The 25,294-nt window shown below is 42.6% G+C and overlaps 1 protein-coding gene across 1 annotated transcript in view; it reads left to right on the plus strand.

The window, feature by feature from the left end:
- Nucleotides 1–25,294, plus strand: part of ednraa (endothelin receptor type Aa) — a 53,406-nt gene that overhangs the window by 26,573 nt on the left and 1,539 nt on the right. The window contains exons 4-6 of the mRNA XM_041194378.1: nucleotides 4,220–4,372; nucleotides 17,649–17,782; nucleotides 21,524–21,632. Of these exons, the coding sequence (XP_041050312.1) occupies nucleotides 4,220–4,372; nucleotides 17,649–17,782; nucleotides 21,524–21,632 (396 nt within the window). The remainder of the gene's footprint in view (nucleotides 1–4,219; nucleotides 4,373–17,648; nucleotides 17,783–21,523; nucleotides 21,633–25,294) is intronic.

Consider the following 25,294-nt stretch of genomic DNA (forward strand, 5'->3'; position numbering starts at 1 on the left):
TTCTAAGCTCCTATTGCTTATGTTCTTAAGGACATTCATCTTTATCTATAACAACATCTGCAAGGATGTCATGCTTTTCTTTGTCATTAAAGTCGAGACTACCTGTTCAGCTGTCTCTGTTCACTGTCTTCCCTTTTTCCATCAAGTCAAGCCTCCCCTCAGACTTCCCCAGGCTTAGTCTTGAACCTGAACCTCTCTTTAGTTTCTTCCCCATTTTCCCTCATGCCCTCTCTGAGCTAGTCTCATCTATGAGAGCTCCTTTTGACCACATTCCCACTAAACTGTTGACCATCCAGTATTTCTCTGTGCCCCCACCCTTTCCCCCACTAGCAGATATTGTGAATGGTTCCCTCTCCTTGGGGACTGCCCCCCTCCCTTTCAAAACAACTATCATCATCCATCTCAGAAAAGCACACCCTTGATCCCTCTTTCTTATAAACTCATCTTTAATCTCCCTTTCTTCTCTGATTGCCTCAAGTGTGTTTTGCCTCCAAAATCCAGGCCAATCTTCCCCACCACTCTGTTTAAAACTATTCTATCAGGTTCCTGCCCCTGCCACAATACCAATATTGCTCTAATCAAAGTAAAAGAGGACATCCTCTATGCCTGTGATCATGGTACATTATACTTCCTTGATCTTTCTGCATAAATGTTCCATCATTGAATATGTTTAACCTTGAGGCAGATAGATTTTTGGTCTCTCAGGGAATCAAGGGACATGGGAGTGAAGTTGAAGCTGAAGATCAGCCATGAGATGATCATCAGTGAGCAAGAAGGGAAGAGCATCATTCTCACTTTCCCCTATGACCTCCATGCTTTTATAGACCTCCACAAATAAAGTTTTTCATAAAAAGGCAATTAAGATATGAAATAAATTACCACAGTGATTATTGGAAGGAAAGTAAATCACAACAGCTAGAGTTGGAGAAGCACTTGAATAAAAATATTAAAGGGTGCTGGACGAGAACAGGGAAATGGGATCAGTGTAAATTGCTGCAACTGGAACTGACACAGGCACAATTGGTCGAATGGCCTTCTCTATTGAACTTTTTATGATTCCATGATCGTCAGATTCAGGGATAACTACACTACTTGTTGACTTATCAAATCAGCCCAATGGGGTTGGATTTTATGGTCTCCCACCTTTGGGTTTGGCAAGGATGGTATGTAAAATCCAGTGGTTGACCTTCCTGCTGCCTACCCACCCACCACCGACCCTTCTGAAATTTTACGGGGTCGCCAGGGAGGTGTTGGGCCTTAGGCCCCCTGGACCTGTTGAGGTCCTTAAGCAGCCAATCAGTGGCCACTTAAGGGCCTCATCTTGCCACCACCGGTATTTTAGCTATGGTGGAGGAAGGCCAAAGTGAGGCGGGATGTCTGGCATCTTTAGCTGTGCGGGCTGGTCTCTGGCAAGATGTGGGGATCTTCTTTGCAGGCCTCTTGTGCCCACTTACTCAAAGGTCATTTCCCCCTTTAACCACCCCAACTTCTTGAGCCCAGCACCCCACCCCCCACCTCTGTCAACTCCCTTGCTGAGATCCCCGTTAGTCTGGGCTCCTCAGAATTGGGATCTACTTGTAGTCCCAACAGTGACCACCACTCTTGGCTGTTGCTGCTAGGACTACAGAAATGCCACCAATTGGCTAGCAGCTCCCTAAGATGGACTGATAAAGGGGTGACAGTCTTAGTTTAAAGCAATTAACGTGTGTTAAATTGCTGCAGAGCAGCCCCATCTGCATTGTGGTTGGGCTCCCCCACCAAAATTTTAGCCAGTAGGGCGGGGAACCTTGGCGCCCCATAAAATTCAGCCCATGAGTATAATAATTCTGTTTACTCTCCCTCCTAAACAGCCACCTCTATTTAAAAGACTGGTGCTTTTTCTTGGGTCTGTTAAGCATTAAAATATCTTCTTTCTGTTCTGCCTCATCTCGGTTGTCCCCTATTTATCTGGCAAATTGAAATATGATGTTTGTGCCTCACAAAGACAAAATTACTCGTGGAATGTATCCAAAAGGCATATGTCATGAAAAGTAAATTGCTTCAACATGGGATCTTTGTGCTTATCCCGATGTTAGTTTCTCCCTGGTACTTTTGGTTGGGATCTACACGGGGTTACACAACAAACACCATACAATAACAGTACTTCAATCCTCAGCACTGTAGAAAAATTTATAACTAATAGAAATAAATGTCCAAAAATCACTGAACAACTTCCTCGGTCAGGTTTGATTTACATTAAACCTGATGGCTCACCTTTAAAGCTCTTTAGTCGCTGCTTGCCTGTTGGAGTTGGTGTAGCTATTTCCTAAATTTTTAGTTTTTCCAATGCCCTGAAAGTAATGACTAACTCCATCTCAACAGTCACTACACTTCAAAAATTCTCTGATAGTTAAAAAGTGCTTTGACGTGGCCTGAGGTCATAAAAGGCACTAAATAACACCATTAACAACAATTTGCATTTCCATTGTGCCTTTGATGTAGTACAACAACCCAAGTTGTTTTGGTACCAAACAAACTTTAACAGTAAGGCTTGAAAAGGGATATTAGGACAGATGACCAAAAGGTTGATTGGAGAGGTAGGTTTTAAGGAGCATCTTAAGGGAGGAGCTTGCGATAGAAAGGTGGAGGAGTTTAGGGAGGGAATCCCAGAGCTTAGAGATAGGCAGCTGAAAGCATGGCTGCCAATGGTGGAGTGATAATAATCAGGGAAGCTCAAGAGACCACAATTGGAGGAGCACAGAGGTCTCAGGTGGTTGTAGAACTCAAGGAACTTACAGAGATAGGATGGGGCAAAGCTATGGGGATATTTGTTAATAAAATTAGAATTGAAAAATTGAGGTATTGGCAGACTGGAAGGCCATCCAAGCACAAGGACAATGAACAGAACTTGATGCACATTGGGATACAGGCAGCAGAGATTTGAATGAGTTTATAATGGGGGCAGATAGGAGGCAGACCAGAAGACCATTGGTATAGTCAAGTCTAGAGGTAACAAAGACATGAATGAGTGTTTCAGTATATGAGCTGAGGCAGGAGTGGAGTTGGCCATGTTACAGATGTGGAAATAGGCGGCCATAGTGATGGAGTGGATATGTGGTTGATAGTTCATCTCAGTGTCAAATATGACACCAAGGTTGAGAATGATCTGGTTCAACCTCAGACAGTTGTCAGGAAGAGGGATGAAGTCAGTGGCTAGGAAACAGAGGGAGGAGCAAAAACAGTAGCTTTGATCTTCCCAATATTTAGAAGAAGGAATTTGTGTTCATCCAGTATTGGATGTCAGACAAGCAATGTGACAAATAGGAATCAGTGGGAGGGTTGAGAGGTGATGAAGTCAAATCAGTGTACTATCTTTTTTCTTTCTAACTATTGTGAAGATAACAATGATACGTCACTGTAGTGTGTTGGGGCAGAGTGCAGGAGGGAGTAATTTGTGACATACTTCACACATACCCTTCATTGTAGCTGAGTACAGATCAGTGGGGAAGGTTTCTCTGCCATATCAATCCAAGAACAATATGTACCAAAGAGAAATTCGGAATTGGGGGGGACAGAAATAACTTCTAAGACTGAAGAAAAGTTTAAATGAAACATCTTATTTATAAGATGTAATCTGCATCTATAACCACTGTGTTTGTTGAATATAACGGAAATCTAAAAAAATACAAAAATTTAAACCACAGTTTAGTCAGAATCTGAAAGTAGAAAAAGTTGTCAAACACTTCAGTAATTAACTTTCTGATACTGGGGAGCATCTGCAATTGGAAGTGTGCTATATAGAACCACTAATAGGAAAGCACACTAGTGGAAAGCTGAATGGAATGTCATTAATAATTCTGGGTTGCTAATGTTTCAAACCTTATGTAATACAAGGTACTAAGAACACCATGTTATGGAGTTGCGAGGGGGATTTAAAAATGAAAGGGTGATCAAGATCATCAAATTTACTCAAATATCACTGATCTCAGGAATCCAGCCAAGATTCAAGAAAGGAGGTTCTTGCCTTTCCAAGGCTATACTGCCATTGCAATCAACTGGAAAATTGGGCCGTTATTCTTTTCGACCATTGTGGTGTCCTGTAGTGTGGGCCCTGGCTTTTCAATTTGGTTTTTCAATATTAAAAGAAAATGGTACTGTGTAGATACTTGAAGATGCTTTTTCTGTGAATGCCCTATCTGGCCTGTTTCTGTCTCACAGAATGCTATTTGTTTTCTTTCAGTTCTACATCAGCGTGAAGGATTGGTGGTTGTTTGGGTTTTATTTCTGCATGCCCCTGGTCTGCACTGCTTTCTTCTATACTCGAATGACCTGCGAGATGTTAAACAAGAGGAATAAGAGTTTGAGGATTGCCTTGAGCGAGCACTTGAAACGGGTAAAATCTTTTGACTATCAGTTAATGTCATAAAGGAGTTGTGCCCAAGTCTGAACATATCCTAGCTTCCCAGTTCCAAAGTGTCCAGATGTTTGACTGAATTGTCCAAGTCTGATCAGTTTCTGCATAATTTACATACCTTTCACATCCTTTCCATTCATATGCAGTGACAACTTTTGTGAACAAATGAATAACTTAGACAAATTACACCATTAATATTTCCAAATGATAATATCACAAGGCTGATTCGCCAACTCAGTGCTTTCCATGGGGAGCCTGATTTGAAGCGAGTAGGTCCAGAACTATTTAAGATACTCTCAATGTAATACTAGTCCTCCAACGACATCCTCAACTCACATAATTAAATTTGCTCTTACATTCCAACTTGGTCTTTTTAACTTCCACAGGTGGAGAACTGACAGATCTAAAGCGGAACAGATCTTTAGAAACAATAGCAGGATTTTCAAAATAATATGTGTTAATCACACTCCCTTTCATTTTGGACTTGTTTTAACCTCCATCTCTGCTGCCATTGCCTTTACATTGGAGAAAATAGTTTTTTTTTTAGCATTCTCTTGCTTTTTCCTCACCATTTTGGCCTTTGCTCCCTCAACTCTCCTTGTTCTCTTAAGAACAGTCCATTTCCCGATCTTCTGCTTGCCCTTGTTCTTTTCTACAGCAAATGAGGTTCTTGTCCACTTTTTATGAGCTGGTGATCGAAAGGTTGAAACGATAATTGTTCCCAGTGCTGGTTCGAAAGGATTCAGCTTTCTTTTGTGCCTCTTTTTTGCTGTGGCGAAGTATAATGTCAGTACACTGTCAATGCACAGTCTCCAAAATCTGCATAAATATTCTATTCTTAATTCAGCACCTCAAGAATCTACTGCTAAAATCGACCTGCCAGATTCACTTCTTCACCATCTTCCAGTAGCGTAGAAGTCATCATTTTTATAGCAAAATCAACACCAGAAATAAGCAGCTGTCTTGATCCATAGCATTCAAAAAGAGTCTATAGTCGTTATTAAGTTTGACCAATTTAACTGTCACCATAGAAATACGAGGCAAGTACTGTTGCCCACCGCTAACATTTTGATTGTGTAGAACATGAAATATTTGCTGTTCTTTGAAATTCAACCTTCATTATTTCTTCTGAGCATGTTCAATTGTCCCTTTAAAATGTTGGAAAATTCACCAGCACATATCAAAAGTCAAAATTATCTTGGATGGCATGCCTTAAGGTTCCTCCCAAGAGATAAAATTTGTATTTCAGAGTATTCTAAATCCAGCACGACAAAAATTGCATTTCGTTGTACTTTTGATTTTTCCCTATAATGCTAATGATAGCCTGTTGGCTATAGCCGTTGTTTTTCCCAGTGCACTTCCATTACAATGCTTCTATTTATATGTTTCTATGTGAGGCCATTGTGCTTCAGTTTTCACAGAAAAAGCCTTGAAAGTATGGAATGTGACCCCAAGATATCGATAAAAATTTTGAAATCCAATGTAATAAAGGTAATTTTAAAATATTCAGACAGTGGCCATGGTCTTAGGCTTTTATTCAGGATTGTTTTTCTCAGTTGTAAATTGTTTCTTACATTGAAAAAAAAGCACAGCCACACTAAAACTGACAAAGATTCTCATCAGCATATCTGGCTTTTGTAGGTTGGCATGTATGGACTAAGTGTCAGGTGATTAATCTCAGATTAATAATGATTTATAGTTAGTATCATGCCATTTGGCTTTAGTAGTTATCGTGCTGTGCCTCCGATATTTCAGTTTCAAAAGTTCTCCTCTCTGTAAAGTTGTCAAAAGTTGTTCTTGTTTTTTTCTGTTTTGTGCTTACTTCTTGTCAACTTTTGGGTTGTTGGACCAACCACCTGCCATAACTTCAATCAAACTGGCAAAATAACAACAGGTGGAATATAACTGGGGATGGGAGGTGGTGGTGTGTGTGTGTGGGGGGGTGTCAATGGCTCCCCTGCACAACACCACCCCCCCTTCCCCCGCCACGGGAAGCAAAGACAGCATTGGCAGCCCGTGGGACTTCTGTCCCTCACTGGGGAGGAAATCCTGCCCACAGGAGCTGCCGGCCAATCAGTTTTTTTTATTTGTTCATGGAATGTGGCGTCACTGGCTGGGCCAGCATTTATTACCCATCCCTAATTGCCCTTGAGAAGGTGGTGGTGAGCTGCCTTCTAGAACCACTGCAGTCCATGTGGTGTAGGTACACCCACAGTGCTGTTAGGGAACAAGTTCCAGAATTTTGACGCAGCGACAGTGAAGGAACAGCGATATATTTGCAAGTCAGGATGGTGAATGACTTGGGGCGTTACTTCCAGGTGGTGGTATTCCCACCTACCTGCTGCCCTTGTCCTTCTAGATGGTAGTGGTCGTGGGTTTGGAAGGTGCTGTCTAAGGAGCCTTGGTGAATTCCTGCAGTGCATCTTGTAGATGGTACACACTACTGCCACTGGTGGATGGTGGAGGGAGTGAATGTTTATGAATGTGGTGCCAATCAAGCGGCTGCTTTGTCCTGGATGGTGCCAAGCTTCTTGAGTGTTGTTAGAGCTGCACTCATCCAGGCAAGTGGAGAGTATTCCATCACACTCCCTACTTCTGCATTGTAGATCGTGGACAGGCTTTGGGGAGTCAGGATTGGAGTTATTTGCCACAGGATTCCTAGCCTCTGACCTGCTCTTATAGCCACAGTATTTATGTGGCTAGCCCAGTTAAGTTTCTGGTCAGTGGGATGTCGATAGTGGGGGATTCAGTGATGGTAATGCCATTGAATGTCAAGGGGTGATGGTTAGACTCTCTTATTGGAGATGGTCATGGCCTGGTATTTGAGTGCCGCGAATGTTACTGGCCACTTGTCAGCCCAAGCCTGGATATTGTCCAGGTCTTGCTGCTTTTGGACATGGAGTGCTTCAGTATCTGAGGAGTTGTGAATGGTGCTAAGCATTGTGCAATCATCAACAAACATCCCCACTTCTGATCTTATGATGGAAGGAAAGTCATTGATGAAGCAGCTGAAGAAAAGTGCATTAGTTGGTGCTGCCGGCACTGCAATGAGGAAGCTGAAGGCCCATGGATCCCTGGAACAGTTCAGTCCAGGCTCTTGGGCAGGGAAAGTTTGAGCAGGTTAGGTAGGGGGTGGGAGTGTTGGGTTTAAGGCAGCAGGCAGATAGGAAGAAAGGGGGGTTCTATCTTAGGGGCGCCAGCCCTGATCTGCAAAGGGCAGCCCCAAAGATAGAGCCCCCCTTCCTTCCTACCTTTGAGTAATTTGTAAAAAATCAGGCTGCCTATTTCTACCAACTGCCCAATAATGTATTATCAGGGTTGATTGGCTTGGTAACAAGTCTAATTGACCTTGATTATTTACTTAAATATGCGGCATCTGCCCACCCCCCCATATTATGGGTATGGGGGTCAGCTCGGAACTGGGCAGAAAGATGGTGGGGTGGGCACCTGTCCAATTTTTTGTGACCCCCCTCTCCCCCCTGCCGAAAACACATCTGGCGGGGGCATGTAAAATGCAGCCCAACATGTTCTTTACATGAAGACTGTTGTGCAAATGTCAGTTAGCTAGTTATCTCAGTTTACAGGTTCTTCCAACATGTTCTAATTTCCAAAGAGGAAAGCAATATTAGAATGGGAGTAACTTTGGCTTTGGTGATATTATAAAACTGGTGATATCAGATCAGTCACACATTATACACCTCTCCCCATTTTCGTGACTGAATGGAAAAGTTAAAATTACCCCCAAGTGTTTCACTGAGTTAACCACACCAGATAAAATGGGGATAATTTTGACTTTGTCTGATAGTGCAAAATAGGCAGCATTATCATGACACAGCCGATTATAAAAGTTGAGTTGTTCAAATCCCAGAGGGAAACTTGAAACAACTGTTATAACCCATTTTTGCAATGTGTATGTTTCAAGATGCAGGCCTTGAATTCAGTAGTAATAAGACCACTGCGTGTCAAGAGTTTTTTTTATAAAACTAAATTAAATATTTATTAATACAAGATACGTTGTAAACACATACATACGTCTATAAAATTACTACTATAATAACTACAAAAATCCTCTACTTAATCTTTCAGTTACACTCCCGTTAAGGCAACAGTAAATCTAATAGATTTAAAGAGACACCTGGCAGAGCAGACCCTGGACAGTCGCATTCAAAATGAGATTCTTTCAGGCTCGGGGTCCTTGCAGACAGTAGCTTGAGGTTTCTCACAGTCGTTGAATCTTAAAATGCCTCTACCTCACACACAATCTCCTTTCTCCTTTATACATATCTTTCCCTTTAAATGTAAATTTTCCATTGTGTCACTAGGCTTTTAACTTTACCTCTTCTAACAATAACATCCTTTCATCCCACCAATTTTATTAGTAAGCTGAAAAAATAAACACATTGTATGGCATCTCCTAGCTGGGTGCAAGATTTCACCCACCAGTCTTGAATGGTTTATTCAACAAATACAAATGTACGCTTTACCTTTTAACTTCCTTAATGTTTCCCCAATTAACATCTCAAAACTACTAAACATCAAAGCACCCAGACTAGCTGGCTTTAATACGATTAAGACACACACATAGACACAGAACCCACTAGAACTCTATTTCAAAAAATAATTTCCAATAACACTGTAGACATTAATCTCTTCATGACAAGCATTGATTCAACAACTATTATATTATTATGATCCCAGCTGATGTTAATGCTGGACAAGTCAGATCCCAGAGTGAAACATGTCTTGATGGACCCTAACTTTTATTTTTTTGTTTAGAAACATGGTGGCTACTAAACAGTCACAGGAGTCTGCTGATGAACTTTTAGCAATAGAATAAAACATTTATTAAGCAAAAAAAAACAATATTACACTGGACAAAAGGTTGAAACGGTTTCTATACAAACAGTAGTAAAGGAATCAATTTACACTACTCCTTCATACCAACTATACCTTTTATAGATACATACAAATGTGTAAAGGTAATACAATTTACAATATCTATTTTAAACTTGAATATTCACACAAAGTATGCATTACAAGTATGCCGCACAAGCCATTGACAGGTGAAGCGGACGATCGCAAACTGGGAAAGAATTTTCCCCCTGTCGGGAGGGAAGTGCAGGAGCAGGCACGGGCATTTTAAGTGGGTGGGCCAATTAAGGCCTGCCCAACGTGAAGTCCACCAGGAAGCTCTATGTGCTCCCTGTGCGGGTGGAGGGGGGGGTTGGGGGCGGGGTTCCCTCAGTTGAGAGTGTGCTCAACACTGTCACATGAGTTGGGACATGTCCATCACTTTAAATCAAACATTTATTACATTTTTTAAAACCCTCATGAAACCCCGCCCGTGGATGAGGTTTCATGCTTTTTCTGAAGCCCGCCAGGGCTCCCGACCTGCCCACCAACCCTAAGGTTGGACGGGCAGGTCCATTAATTATCTTAATGACTTTTTAAATGGCCTCAATAGGTCATTGACAGTTCGGCAGGTGCACAGCTGACCCGGCTGCGCCCCCAGCGACCTGAAAATTGACATGAAGCGGGGTGACATCGTGAGTCCTTCCACTGCTTGCCAACCTAAAGATCTTCGCCCTGGTTTCAAGACAGTGTGAAATCGATTTTTGGCCTTCTCGCCATATCGCCATATTGTTTCCCCCATGCAGGCACCCCACCCCACACCACACACACACACACCACCCGCCCCCCCCCACCCCCCGCCCACCATGACGCCTGATGCCAACGGGGCTGGAACATTCGAACAGTGGTCAGATACCCCATGCTGCAAAAATCAAGTGACAGATGCCACCCTATGTAGTTCTCTCCAATTCCACCACCCAGACACTTGTTACACTATCAGCCAACTGGTCGCACTGAAACTCTGGTCAAAATTTTCTGGACCCTTTGGCAAGGGTGGAGAACGACAACAATATAGCAAGAAGGCCGCTCCACCTGTCAATGGCAGGCCTCATTTCCACCACCACAAGTTGGGAACCAAATGTCAATACTTTAGCATCTTATTAAAAGCTCTGCTCGCCAGAATCATCCCCCCACACTGGACATGTTTCACAACTGTACACAAGTGACGTGCACCTGGTGAGCTGCACTTCACTCGGGATTTTGAGGTTTGTTTGCCTACCTTGCTTCGGGCAACACTCGCGGTCATCAGCGCCAAACTTTGCAGGCAGCACCATATCACTTTTAGGGGGGCTCAGGGGCAGGTCTCTATTTACCAGACCAGCCATTGTGTGTTGGGGGGGTGGCTTTTCAATGACTAGGGCTAGGTCAGGAAGGAGGAGAAGTGGCCTCAGGCAAGGGAAGACACTGCAAGGTAAGGCCATCACTGGGTTCAGGGGCTATCACAGGGTGCATGTCAGGGGGCACATGTTGATCTGTGCAAGCGGCCTTAAGGTGGTGAGGTCTGAGGAAGTAGTCTTCAGAGAAGATGAGGCCAGATGGAAATGTGTGGGTGTGCACGAGAGAGTAAGTGGTGATGTCCCTTGAGCTGGTAATGAGTGAGATGCCAATGAATGTGTGATGGCCTTGTGAGTGTGTGAGTTTAGAATGATGAGATGGTTGCCTCACCCTGGCAGCACAGATGAGATAATTCATCCTCTTTCTGCACTGGATGGCCGACCTCTTGTGTGCAGCGTTGGCACTGATCGCCACTGCCACTGCCTCCCAAGCTGGAGTGGTGAGACTGAAGGGCCTCCTGCAAACAGAGTGGGGGTAGAGGACATCATGGTGAGCCTCCACGATATCCAGAAGGCAATCAAGGATGCGTCACTAAATCGGGGGGCAGCACTCTTCTTGGCTTTTGGGGTCATGTCTTCACCGATGCACTCCTCAGCTGCAAGTGTTGAGAAGTGTGTGCGCAGCAGCAGTTTAAATATGGTGCCTTGTATGAGGAAATGGTGACGTAATTACAGGCAAATCAGAGGCTGACCATCAGAAAGAAGGCATGTTTCCTGTTGCTGCATAATTAATGAGGTGGAATGGGACGAAACGGTGTGAAAAGCCACCATTGCAGCCAGTGGGTAAAACATCCTTTTTCCCGCCTACTACCGCACTTAGTGCAAACCTGGGGTGATGCCGCCCTCTGTCTTTCTCATGAGGGTTTCTAAACTCCACGCTTGAAGAACCTGCCTTGGAATTCTATTCCAAATGACACTTTCACTTTGAGTCTTCAACAAGGATCCAACTCCAGGGTTTCAAGCTCTCCTTCCCCTGAATCTCTTCGTGCATTCAAGCTTCACCTTCCACACACACTCTCTCAGATATTCAGCCAAGCCAAGAAAAACACCACTACTCCGAAAGCTCGTAGTAGGGATTCATCAATCTTTGGCTGCCTCCTCAAATCTTCTGGATTCTCTCAAGCCCGCCTCATTCCAAGTCTGCTCCCTGCAACTCTGACTCTTTAATTTGGAGCCTTTTCCTCTGCTCCTCTCTTTCATTTCACTTAACAGAACTTGTTTCAGATTCTTGCTCTTGCCCCTTGACTTGACTGTCTTCCTGGGACCTCTTTCTGTCCCACTCCTTGGTTTTGGGACCTTTCTTCTTTGTTTTTTTGGGACCTGCTCCCTGCAGTTCCCATCCTGCTTCTTCTGGCACTTTCTGTGGAATGGCATTCTCTTTTAGGTCACCTGACCTTTTCACACTGTTTCACTTTCTTTCTTGTTCCCATTCTACACAGTCGCAGGGCTGGTTTCCAATCTAAAGAAATTTAATAAAATGAACTGCGCATGTGCGCAAGGCCGATTCTGGACTGAAGGCATGAAAATCAACCGACTGCACAAATGCGGCCATTCTCCAGCTGGTGCATGCGCAGAAACCCAAGGATTGTAAAAAAGAACAAACTGCACACATGCGGCAATTCTACAGCCAGCACATGCACAAAGAACATCAAGATCTAGGTCCCAGTCTCTGAACTCCAATTTGAACTTCAAGTTCCTTAGGATTCATCACAATATACAAACGAACATATGAACATAAGAATTAGAAGCAGGAGTAGGCTGGCCCCACAAGCCTGCTGTGCCATTTGATAAGGTCATGGCTGATCTGATTGTGGCCTCAACTCTACTTTCCCGTCTACTTTGATTATCCCTTGTTAATCAAGAATCTATCTAACTCAGGCTTAAGAATATACAATGACCCTGCCTCCACTGCTGTCTGGGGAAGAAAATTGCACAGACTAACCACTCTGAAAGAAAACATTTCTCCTCATCTCTGTCTTAAATGGGAGATCTCTTATTGTTAAACTGTGTCCCTTAGCTCTAGTCTCTTCCATAAGGGGAAACATCCTCTCAGCATCCATCCTGTTAAGTCCTCTAAGGATCTTGTATGCTTCAATAAGATTACCTCTCATCCTTCTAAACTCCGAAGGATATAGGCCCAAACTGTCCAACCTTTCCTCATAATATAACCTTCTCTGAACTCTTTGAAATGCAATTATATCCTTTCTTAAGTAAGGAGACCAAAACTGTACACAGTACACCAAATGTGGTCTCACCAACTTCTCATATATTTGTAGCAAAATGTCCCTACTTTTAACTCGATTCCCTTTGCAATAAATGACAACGTTCCATTTGCCGTCCCAACCACTTGCTATACCTGCATATTAACTTTTTGTCATTCATGTACCAGGACACCAAGAGCCCTCCATACCACAAAGTTGTGCAAAGTCTCACCATTTAAATAATATACTGCTTTTCTTCCTACTAAATTGGACAACTTCACATTTTCCCACATTATAATCCATCTACCAAATTTTTGCCCACTCACTTAACCTATCTATATCCCTTTGCAGACTCCTTATGACCTATTTACAATTTACTCTCCTACCTATCTTTGTGCCATCATCAGAATTGCATGTCCAAGTCATTGATATAGATTGTAAATAGTTGAGGCCCCAGCACTGATCCCTATGGCATTCCACTAGTTACAGCTTGCCAACCTGAAAATGTCCCATTTATCCCGACTCTCTTCCTGTTAGCAAACCAATCCTCTATCCATGCTAATATGTTACCCCCTACACCATGATATCTTATTTTGTGTAGTATCCTTTGATGTGACACAGTATCAAATGCTTTCTAATTGAAGTACATGACAACTACAGTCTCTCCTTTATCCATGTGGCTTGTTACTTTCTCAAAACACTCTAATAAGTTAGTCAAACATGATTTGCATTTCACAAAACCATGTTGACTCTGCATGTTGTATAAAGATTTTCTAAGTGCCCTGCTATGAACTCCTTAATAGTAGATTCTAGCATTTTCCCTATGACAGATGTTGGGCTAATTGACCTGTAGTTTCCTACTTTCTGTTTCCCTTCTTTCTTGAATAGAAGGGATACATTCGCTATTTTCCAATCTAATAGGACCTTTCCAGAATCTAGGAAACTTTGGAAAATTACAACCAATGCATCTACTAACTCAGCAGCCACTTATTTTAAGGCCCCGAGGATGCAGGCCATCAGGTTCTAGAGACTTGTCAGCCTTTGATTCTAATAGTTTTCTCGGTACCTTTTCCCTGGTGTTTGTAATTGTTTTAAGTTCCTCCCTCCCTTTCACCTCATGATTTACAAGTATTTCTGAGATGTTATTTGTGACTTCTACGGTGAACACATGCATTTCTTCTTCCATTTCCTTAATTCCCATTATTCATTTCCAATTCTCACTTTCTAAAAGACCAATGCTCACTTCAGTTACTCTTTTCCTTTTTAATTACTTGTAGAAACTCTTACCACCTGTTTTTGTATTTCTAACCAGCTGTCCCTCATACACTAATTTCTCGCTCATTTTTTTTTTAGTCATTCTTTGCTGGTTTTTTAATTCTGTTCAATTTTCTGGCCTGACACTAATCTTCAAAGCATTGTATGCTTTTTCTTTCAATTTGATACTATCTTCAACCTCTTCAGTTAGCCATGGCTGGTGCAGCCTTCTCTTAAAGTATTTCTTCTTCACTGGAATGTATCCTTGCTGAGTGTTATAAAATATCTCTTTAAATGTCAGCCACTGCATCTCTACCGTCCTACCCCACGGGCAGAGTTTTGCACTTGGCGTGCGGGATTGGCGGGGGCAGTCAGGAAGCCGACCGCTGCCCGCGATTGACAGCGCACTGCAATTTCACGCTGGCAGGCCAATTATTGCCCACCTAGCATGATACCCAAGCAGCAGCGCTGAGCGCTGTCTATGCGGTTGGGGGAGGAGGGTGAGCAGGCCTAGCACGAACTTCGCACATGCACGCAAAAGACTTCTTCAGAGCCCTGAAGAAGATTCATACAGATTCAAAACGTTAGCTCTGCTTTTCTCCCCACAGATGCTGTTAGACCTGCTGAGTTTTTCCAGCATTTTCTCTTTTTGTTTCAGATTTTCAGCATCTGCAGTATTTTGCTTTTACCCATAGAAAAATTAAGGACAATTCATAATTTAATGGCCTTAATAGGCCTTTTATTTGTTGACGGGAATGCTGCCGGCTCTGGCATGTGCCCACTAACCAAACTATCGTGCAACTGCGCGTTGATGTCGGCAGGCTCGGCCGATGTCATCATGCGTCATTTCACGCTCGGTCGGGTCAGGCTTGCGCCCACCCGCCAAGCTAAAAATTCTGACCTATAACCCAATTTCCCATTTCACATTAGCTAGCTCTGTGCCTTTATTTAAGTTTAAAACACCAGTCTTAGACCCGCTCTTCTCTCCGTCAAACTGAATGCGAAATTAAATCATGTTATGATCACTGCTACCTAGTGGCTCCTTTACTATGTGGTCATTAAATAACCCTGACTCATTGCACATTACCAGGTCTAGAATAGCCTGCTCTCTAATTGGCTCTACAACGTGCTGCTCTAAGAAATTGTCCCAAAAGCACTTTATGAACTTACCTTCTAAGCTACCTTTGTCAATCTGATTCATCTAATCTATATGTAGATTAAAATCAGCCATGATTATCCCTGTACCTTACTCATAAGCCCCTGTTATTTCTTCCTGTATACTCCATGCTAGAGCATTGTTACTCTTAGGAGGCCTATAAACTGCTCTCACAATTGGCTTATTCCCTTTGCCATTTCTTATCTCTACCAAAACTGATTCTATATCTTGATCTTTACAGCTAAGGTAATCTCTAACTATTGCACTAAGTTTATCCTTAATTATCAGAGCTATCCCGCCCACAACCATTTCCTAGCTTCCTATCCTTCCAAACTTTCAAGTATCCATGAATATTCAGGTCCCAGCCTTGGTCACCTTGCAGTTACATCTCTGTAATGTCTATCAGGTCATACATATTTATTTCTATTTGAGCTGTAAATTTATCAATTTTGTTACAAATGTTATGTGCATTCAGATACAGAACCTTCACTGTCTTTTTACTGTTTTTGTGAGCCCTGACCTTATCTCCTGGCACTGCCACTTCCTGCCATACTCTGATTATCGTTACCCTTATTGCTATCTTGCTCTCTTGCCTTGTCCTTTCCTTATAATTTACCACATCTTCTCTCACATGGTCCCTTGCCCCCACCAGGTTAAAGCTTTCTCCCCCAGTTTAGATGTACAATTCACAAGAACACTGGTCCCAGCATGGTTCAGGTGAAGACCATCCCACTTTCCCCAGTATTGGTGCTAGTGCCTCATAAATTGAAACCCATTTCTCCCAAACCAATATTTGAGCCATTCAATCATCTCTCTAATCTTTTCTTACTCTAAGCCAATTTGCTTGTGGCTAAGGTAAAAATCCAGTGATTATTATCTTTGTGGTTCCACTTTCTAATTTAGCCTCTAGCTGCTCTATTCCCAAAGCAAAACCTCTTTCCAAGTCCTACCTATGTCATTTGACCACGACAATGGATCCTCCCCATTCCACTGCAAGTTCTTCTCTAGCATTAAGAGATATCCCGAACCCTAGCCCAGTCAGGCAACACAGTCTTCTGGATTCGCTCTTGGTGATAGGGAACTTTGTCTATCTCCTTGACTATACTGTCCCTTAGTACCACTACATTCCTATTTAATCTCCCCACATGAATGGTTTCCTATAACACAGTGCCACGGTCAGTTTGCTCATCCACCCTGCAGCCCTCCACTCTCATCCATACAAGCTATAAGGGCCTTGAACTTGTTGGATAATTGCAAGGTTTGAGGCTGCTCCACTTCTACCTTCTCAATGCCCATATCTTCCTCGATTGCAGTCACAACCCCCTGTCCCTGATCACTCACCAGATCAGAAGACCCTGTCCCAAGGGGTGTGACTGCCTTCTGGAACAAAATATCCAGGTAACTTGTTCCCTTCATGATGCAAAGCAGTGTCTGTAGCTCATTGACTCTGAGGCAAAGCTCCTTGAGCCATTGACACTTACTGCAGACATGTTTGCTGTGGATCATACTGGTGTCCAAGAGCTCCCACATATTGTAGTTGCAACACGTCATCTACCCAGCCATTCTTATTGTACATATTGAATTAACTCATTAATTATTTTCTTAATTACTTTTTTAAACAAATGCCTCTCCTCAGCACCACTTATCATACTAATATAAACCTTAGTAAAACAATAAACCCTACTACTTAAAATAAAACAGACTTACCAGCTTGTTACTTCCTTTCTGATTGTGTCTCTTAATTAATTATAACATAGCTATTTAAGAGTTATTTAATTTTCTTTTTCATTTTTCTAATTATCAACAATTTACATGCACATCCCAAGAGCAGTGTATTAAACGAACCATTTATGCACCAACCAATCAATTTATGGCTTTCCTGTGTTGTCATTGTTTTTTTTCAAACTCAGTCGGTGCGTGCTGAGCCGGTGGCGGTCTCTGAGGGTCCTCTTTATAACTCCCTATAACTCTATAATTCCTCTCTATAACTCTCTCTCTGGTCTCACTGTGCTCTCTCTCTCTCAGGTTCCTCTCTAAAGCTCTCTCTCTAGTGTCACTGTGCTCTCTCTCTCCCTTTCTGAGGCTGTTCTCCATGACTCTCTCTCCCAGGCTGCTCTTTATATGTCCCTTGGCGGAATCCATTATAACTCCATTTTTATTTAATCGCACATTTTACACTACTGTACAAAGCCAAAATCAGCTCCCCATTGCTTTTCGCCAACATGTGCTGTGTGTTATTTGATTAGATCTATTTGTTCGATAAACACATCCAAAGGATTCCTGTCACAAGCCCTCAATTTACAAACACTAGTGTGGAAAGATGTTAGTTTTGTTTGAGGCTCTGTAAAAGTGGCTGATATCCATTGAACTAAAGCTTGTTTTATGTGTTTATCTTTCAGCGCCGAGAGGTGGCCAAAACCGTTTTGTTTTTAGTTGTGATTTTTGCTCTGTGTTGGTTCCCTCTCCATCTTGGCAGGATTCTAAAGAAAACCAAGTACAGAGAAAACGACAGCAACACATGTGAATTCTTCAAGTAAGTGAGATTAACAAATGCTGTTCTCTCTACATAAACCTTGAATTCACTTTGTGGGATACTGATTGCAATTATTAATAAGATGGAGTTTAACGTGGATAAGTGTGAGGTTATCCATTTTGGTCGGAAGATTAAAAAGGCGACTTATTATTTAAATGGAGAGAAACTTCAGAATGCTTCAGTGCAGAGGGACTTGGGTGTCCTCGTGCATGAATTGATGAAAGCTAGTATGCAGGTACAGCAGGTAAAAAGGAAGGTAAATGGAATTTTGGCACTTATCGCTAAAGAAATAGAGTATAAAAATAGGGAAGTGTTGTTGCAACTGTTCAAGGCATTGGTGAGACTGCACCTGGAGTACTGTGCACAGTTTTGGTCCCCTTACTTGAGGAAGGATGTAGTTGCACTGGAGGCGGTTCAGAGGAGGTTCACTAGATTGATTCCAGAGATGCGGGGCTTATCTTATAAGGAGTAATTGAGCAGTTTAGGCCTTTACTCGCTAGAGTTTAGAAGGATGAGAGGAGATCTAATTGAGATATATAAGATGCTAAAGGGGATAGACAAAGCAGACATGGAGCAGATGTTTCTCCTCGTGGGGCATTCTAGAACAAGAGACCATAGTTTTAGGCTAAGGGATGGTAGATTCAAATCAGGGATGAGAAGGAATTACTTTTCTCAAAGGGTCGTGAATCTGTGGAATTCACTACCTCAGAGTGCAGTGGATGCCAGGGCGCTGAATAAATTTGAGGAAATAGACAGATTTTTAATTAGTAACGGGTTGAAAGGTTATGGGGAGAGGGCGGGAATTGGAGTTGAGGCCAAAATTAGATCAGCCATGATCGTATTGAATAGTGGGGCAGGCTCGAGGGGCTGAATTGCCTACTCCTGCTCTTAGTTCTTATGTTCATTTGAAACTCTTTTTCCCACTATCTTAACCTGTATAATTATTAACCTGCATAAAAATTACCTGTTTAAAATAAGTAGTTAATATCCGCAGTACTAAGCAAGCATTTCATAAAAATACAATAAGCATTCACAGCTTGGAGAACTTTCAGTTATATAGTGCCTTTCATGTCCTCAGAATGTATCAAAGCATTTTAATTTATAAGTATACTCAGCACAAAAGTATACTACAATCTCATCCTCAGAAGAATGTGGGTTCAAGTCCCTCTCCAGAGACTTGAACACAAAATCTAAGCTGACACTCCAGCACAGTACTGACAAGGCTGCGGTGTTGGAAGAGCCATCTTTCGGATGAAATGTGGAATAAGGTCCTGTTTGCCCTTTCTGTTGAATGTATTTCAAAGAAGAATGGGAGTTCTCCCTGGTGTCCTGGCCAATATTTATCCCTCAACCAACTTCTCATAACCCATTTACTGCTGATTGGCCAGATTTTGTAAGCAGCTGCGAATGATTGGTGCTCACTGTTCATTACAATTACAGTTGCCCGGAGACATGCTGTTGGAGCTGCACTCAACCAGGCAAGTGGAGAGTATTCCATCACACTCCTGACTTGTGCCTTGTGGGCAGGCTTTGGGGAGTCAGAAGATGAGTTACTCACTGCAGAAGATGCTATTGCTTGCCCTGCTCACACACATCCCAAATCTCCTTGAAGACACTGCACCCTGTCAGACTTCTGATGAACGTAAACTCGAGTGGCAATTTACGCTCATCAGAAGTCTGACAGGGTGCAGTGTCTTCAAGGAGATTTGGGATGTGTGTGAGCAGGGCAAGCAATAGCATCTCTTCTGCGTGAGTAACTCATCTTCTGACTCCCCAAAGCCTGCCCACAAGGCACAAGTCAGGAGTGTGATGGAATACTCTCCACTTGCCTGGTTGAGTGCAGCTCCAACAGCACTCAAGAAGCTCAACACCACTGAGGACAAAGCAGCCTGCTTGATTGGCATCTCGTCCACTACCTTAAACATTCACTCTCTCCACAGTGGCAGCAGTGTGTACCATCTACAAGATCCACTGCAGCAACTCACCAAAGCTCCTTCGACAGCACCTTCCAAACATGTGAGCTCAGACACTTAGAAGGACAAGGGCAGCAGATACATGGGAACTCTACCACCTGCAAGTTCCCCTCCAAGCCACACACCATCCTGACTTGGAACTGTATCGCTATTCCTTCACTGTTGCTCAGTCAAAATCCTGGCACTCCCTCCCTAACAGTACTCTGGATGTACCTACGTCACATGGACTGCAGCAGTTCAAGTAGACAGTTCACATCCCCTTCTCAAGGGCAACTAGAAATGGGCAATAAATGCTGGCTTAGCCAGCGACACCCATATCCCATGAAAGAATTTTTTAAAGTTTCTTCAACGAATCAGATTGAAGAATATTCATGGAGCCATGTAGGGCTGATTTTTAACATTGTGATCTGCTCACAGCAGAGCCCAGCAGCACATCAAGAACCCTGAAGTTACAGCATCACACTTGCTAGTGGCTTTTTAACCCAGCCACTGCAATTGCATCTGACTTCAGGGTTTCCCGACCAATAAGAGCAACTGACCATGATGTCTATTTCAGCTGCAGTATTTAAAGAGACCCTGCAAGACGTAAAGCATTGTAGAGGTCTTTAGATTGAATCAGAACCTGGGGCTATGGAGGCACAACCTAACAAGGCAGCACCACTCATCAACCATGCCTTTTGGGTGATGACCCTGCTGGCTGTAAGGTCCTGAAGAGAGATTCTGTTCTCTGCATATGGGAGGAAGACGCCTGCCTCAGAAAATAAGAAGACATGGTTGGAAATGGCTGAGGAGATCAGCAACAGGAGTGTGGTGCTAGGCTCCTGGAAGGAGGGCCTGAAGAGGTTTAATGACCTAATCAGGGCAGGAATGATGAGTGACATAGCACATTACCCAGCCTTCTCCTGCACATCATTCCTTGTAGCAGCTTACCTTTCAGGTGCATTCATCCTCTTCTCTAGGCATACCCCTCTGGCCAGACAATATTGACATTCACCCTCATCAGGAGGGGTAGAAATGGAAGAGTAAGGAATTGTGGGTGCCCATTGATGTTTAACAAGGTCTGCATTGTTACATTTCTGTTTATTTTTTCTGCATTGTAAAATGTATTTGATTGCCCTTTGTCTTGTGTAGTCCTTCATCCATCCTTGTTCCAAGGGTTGGCTGTATGAACAATATTTCTATTCTCTGTTGCCCTCACTGAATGTCTCATAGAGAGACCAGTCCACATTCTGATATTATCCATCCATGCCATCTTTTGTCTTCCTTGTACATGTTTTCCAGATGTTTTGCCTTGCATTACCTCTTTTTCCAAACATTTCCCTGCTGTTCACATCAAGTGTCCAATGTAATTGTTCCATTTTCCCATAATGCCCATGTTTCTGCCACCTATGAGTGGCCTTCTGTGTTTTAAAGAATGGTGAGAACAAGAGTTAAGGACAAGCAATGGTTAACTGTGAAACTGTTTGTGGTCTCCAAGTGGGGGGTTGGGGTGGCACTCAATGGCTGATTGAGGGACCCAACATCAGGAAGGTGGGTCCACTGAGAACCCTGCCCTTGCTGCTGACCTCCCTACATCCCCCTCCCCTGGTGCTTATGAAGGAGTTGAGGATTTCACATGTCACATATCAGTTGCTGCAATGAGATGGTCAAGTGATGTATTTGATCTTTAGTTGCAGGTCAACTCAAAGCAAATAAATGTAGTTTCCCAGAGAATTTTATATTACATGAGAGTGCTCTGACATTAACATTGGTTTCTTCCTTTCCCCAGCTTTGTGCTAGTGCTGGATTTTATTGGCCTCAATCTAGCAATTCTGAACTCCTGTATAAATCCCATCGCTCTGTACTTCGTGAGCAAGAAATTTAAAAACTGCTTCCAGGTAGGAACTTGGTTTACAAAGATTTGTAATTAGAATACGTGATTCTCAGAGTGTTAATTGAAAATCAATGAGATCACACATGTTTATCTAACTTATTAATTGGGTATATTATATAGAAGGACAAATTCCATGAAGTAGTATTCGCAGTATTGAACATGTTCAAAGGGAGTATAAGCCACAGAATCGTTCCCACCAAAAAATACCACATATCGCAATTTAAGAAGGCCCATCACCAACTTCTTAGGACAACTAGAGATGGATAATAAATGCCATCCTTGCCAATGACTCTTACATCTTCAGATTGTTACGATCCCAGCTGGTGTTATTTGCTGAGCAAGCCAAATCCTAGAGGGAAACTTGTCTTACTAATCATAACTTTTTTTTGTATTTTGAAAATGAGGGAAAGAACTACCGATCCCAGTAGCATGGAATCCCAGGAACATTTTTCAGATTTTAAAATTGAAAGATTTATTAACAAAAAGAAAAAGAACATAAGCACACAAACTTAAAGTTACAGAGTTAAAGCAGTTCACAGAATCACAGAATTTTAGCAGCACAGAAGGAGACCATTTGGCCCATCGTGTCTGCTCCAAATGAGCATTATGACCTAGTGCCATTGCCCTGCCTTTTCCCCATACCATTGCATGTTGTTTCTATTCAAATAATCATGTAATGTCTTCTTGAATGTCTCGATTGACCCTGCCTTTACCATACTTCCAGGCAGTGCATTCCAGACCTGAACCACTCGTTGTATGAAAAAGTTTTTTCTCACGTCACATTTGCTTCTTTTGCAAATCACCTTAAATCTGTGCCCTCTCATTCTTGATCCTTTTATGAGCAGGAACAGCTTCTCCCTATCTACTCTGTCCAGCCCCTCATGATTTTGAACATCTCATTCAAATCTCCTCTTAGCCTTCTTCTCTCCAAGGAGAACAGTCCCAACCTCTCCAATCTGTCCTCATAGTTGAAGTTTCTCATCCCTGGAACCATTCTTGTAAAGCTCTTCTGCACACTCTCCAATGTGTTCATATCCTTCCTATAGTGTGATGCCCAGAACAATATTCCAGCTGAGGTGTAACGAGTGTCTTATATAAATTCAGCATAACCTCCCTGCTCTTGTACTCTATGCCCCTATCAATTAAGCCCAGGATACTATCTGCTTTATTAACTATTTACAAACTATCCCCCAAAAGAACCCACTTGGTCAGAACACACAACTAAACTACTTGGCAACAGATCCGTTATAGATTTTTCACTATACAAATCCAGTAATATTACCCAGGCAAAAGCTGCTGCCACTTTAGTAAAGGTATACCACTCTCACTCTCTTCCACTCTGCTGTGGAAATCCAAAAGAAAGGTTCAGAAACTGACTGTTTTCTGAAAACAAAGACTTCTCTGGCTTGAAAACCCAATGACTGCTTCAAATTCACAACTTTCGCATCTTCTTCCAGCTCAGATCTGGTCTCAGGACATCTCCCTCACACAGCCACACACCTCAGCTCAACATATTTCATTAAATATCCTTTTCCCCTTTCATCTTAGATTCCATTGTCCCAAGCACCACTTTGAACTAAACTTTTCCAAAATATAAAAATTGCTCATGTTTTCCTATTGCCTCCGCTTTCAGGTCAAATAAAATGTAATAACTTTCCCTTGTTTACTTATGAAACCTTTGCAAGGTATAAAAGTCCCCTACTCCTCTTTGAAATTTAACAGCTGAAAAGCCAAGTCTTTATCTATCTCCTAATGCAAATTCCTACATCTAACCTATTTACTTATAAATCTAAGGTAAAAGCAAAATACTGCGGCTGCTGGAAATCTAGAACAAAAACAAAATTACCTGGAAAAACTCAGCAGGTCTGACAGCATCGGCGGAGTGGAACACAGTTAACGTTTCAAGTCCAAATGACTCTTCATTAGAACTAAGGAAAAATAGAAAAGAGGTGAAATATAAGCTGGTTTAAGGAAGGTGGGGATGGAACAGGTAGAATTGGATAGAGGGCCAGTGATAGGTGGAGATTGCCAAAAGATGTCATAGACAAAAGGACAAAGTGGTGTTGAAGGTGGTGATATTATCTAAGAAATGTACTAATGGGGACATTAAGGGTGGAAAGCAGGACGAGCAAGGGACAGATAGCCCTAGTGGGGGTGGGCTGGGGGGGTGGGGAAATTAAAAAAGGCTAAAAGGTAGAGATGAAACAATGGATGAAAATACATTTAAAAATAATGGAAATATGTGGGAAAAGAAAAATATATATAAATTATTGGAAAAAGGGGGATTAGAAAGGGGGTGGGGAAGGAGGAGAGAGTTCATGATCTAAAATTGTTGAACTCAATATTCAGTCCAGAAGGCTGTAAAGTGCCTAGTCGGAAGATGAGGTGCTGTTCCTCCAGTTTGCGTGGAGCTTCACTGGAACATTGCAGCAGGCCAAGCTACCTTTTCCCAGCTTAATTCATTCATTTACGCACGCACACACACACACCCGTCTTTACAGAATAACACAATATTCCCCAGAAATATATTAAAAAATCCATCCTCACAAGATTGAATTAAAAAATAAATATTCTATCTGTCATCTACAAATTAACCTGAAAGTCTATCACAGCCACTGACAGCCACGCTTAGCTGAAACAAACTGAAGCGTTACGCATTATCTCAGATTATCGGCATCAACGTTCCTACCTGTAAGGGGGAGGAAACAAGATCTTGGAACTTGGAAGATATTCCACTTGCATCACCATCAATACTATCAGGAAAATGACTTCCTGTTTATCTTCATGGGATATTCAGGCCCTCACACAACAGGAAGGTTACTGGAAGCTCACTGCCTTGGTGAGGTGGGCTGTTTCACTACTGGAATAAATGTCTTCCTCAAGTCCTAGCTTGGTCTTTTATTCAAATGTGTTGCTTTCTGCTATCAACCACTAGTTGACAACTAAACACCTTGGCCCTGATTTTACCTCCTGATGGGTTTTGGACAGTTGGGAACCTAGGTGAATTGGAAACTCACTTGCTTCTCCAGAAATGATGCCCGGGCTACTTTAACGCTCAAGCCTCAATTAGATCCAGCCAACTGACCTCCTTCCTGGAATGGACATGAAGTCAGTTGGAAGTTATGGGGGGAAAAGAATCGTGCAACCCTGTGGCTGCCTGTTGATGCAAATTGGTAGCAGGATTATCTTGCAGACTGTCTCTCTGGGGTCTTGTGTTTGAAAAAGGGGGAAACTGGAACAGGGGAGCCCTAAACTATCCTTTTGGGGTCCAGTGGAGTACTGCTGCTTCTCCTGGCACCACAGAGGACAGAAGCTTATCATTTTTGCTCTTTTCTTCTTTCCTGAAAGAACTAACTAGCTTCACCTGGTGGGAAAGCAGCAGTAGCTTGTCTGTTCTGGCTTCAGTTAAAATGGCATTCAGGTTCCTATGACATTATTGAGACCTAACACATATGTAATAAGGAAGGACTCAAGAGATTTTGGTGGTCATCCTTCCTTGTCTATTCAGTGGACTGAATTTTAGAAGGACTAGTTGGAGGGAGGAGGAGCTGGAGCACCAGGTTACACAAGGAATACTCGAGCTTCTGCTACCAAGAAATTCACTCTCCTGCTCTCAGCCAGCATTGGCTCTGCACCTCCCTGCCAAACTGTTCCCTGTGATCCCTG

The sequence above is a fragment of the Carcharodon carcharias genome, chromosome 1, assembly GCF_017639515.1.
Source record: "Carcharodon carcharias isolate sCarCar2 chromosome 1, sCarCar2.pri, whole genome shotgun sequence".
Taxonomy (NCBI): domain Eukaryota; kingdom Metazoa; phylum Chordata; class Chondrichthyes; order Lamniformes; family Lamnidae; genus Carcharodon; species Carcharodon carcharias.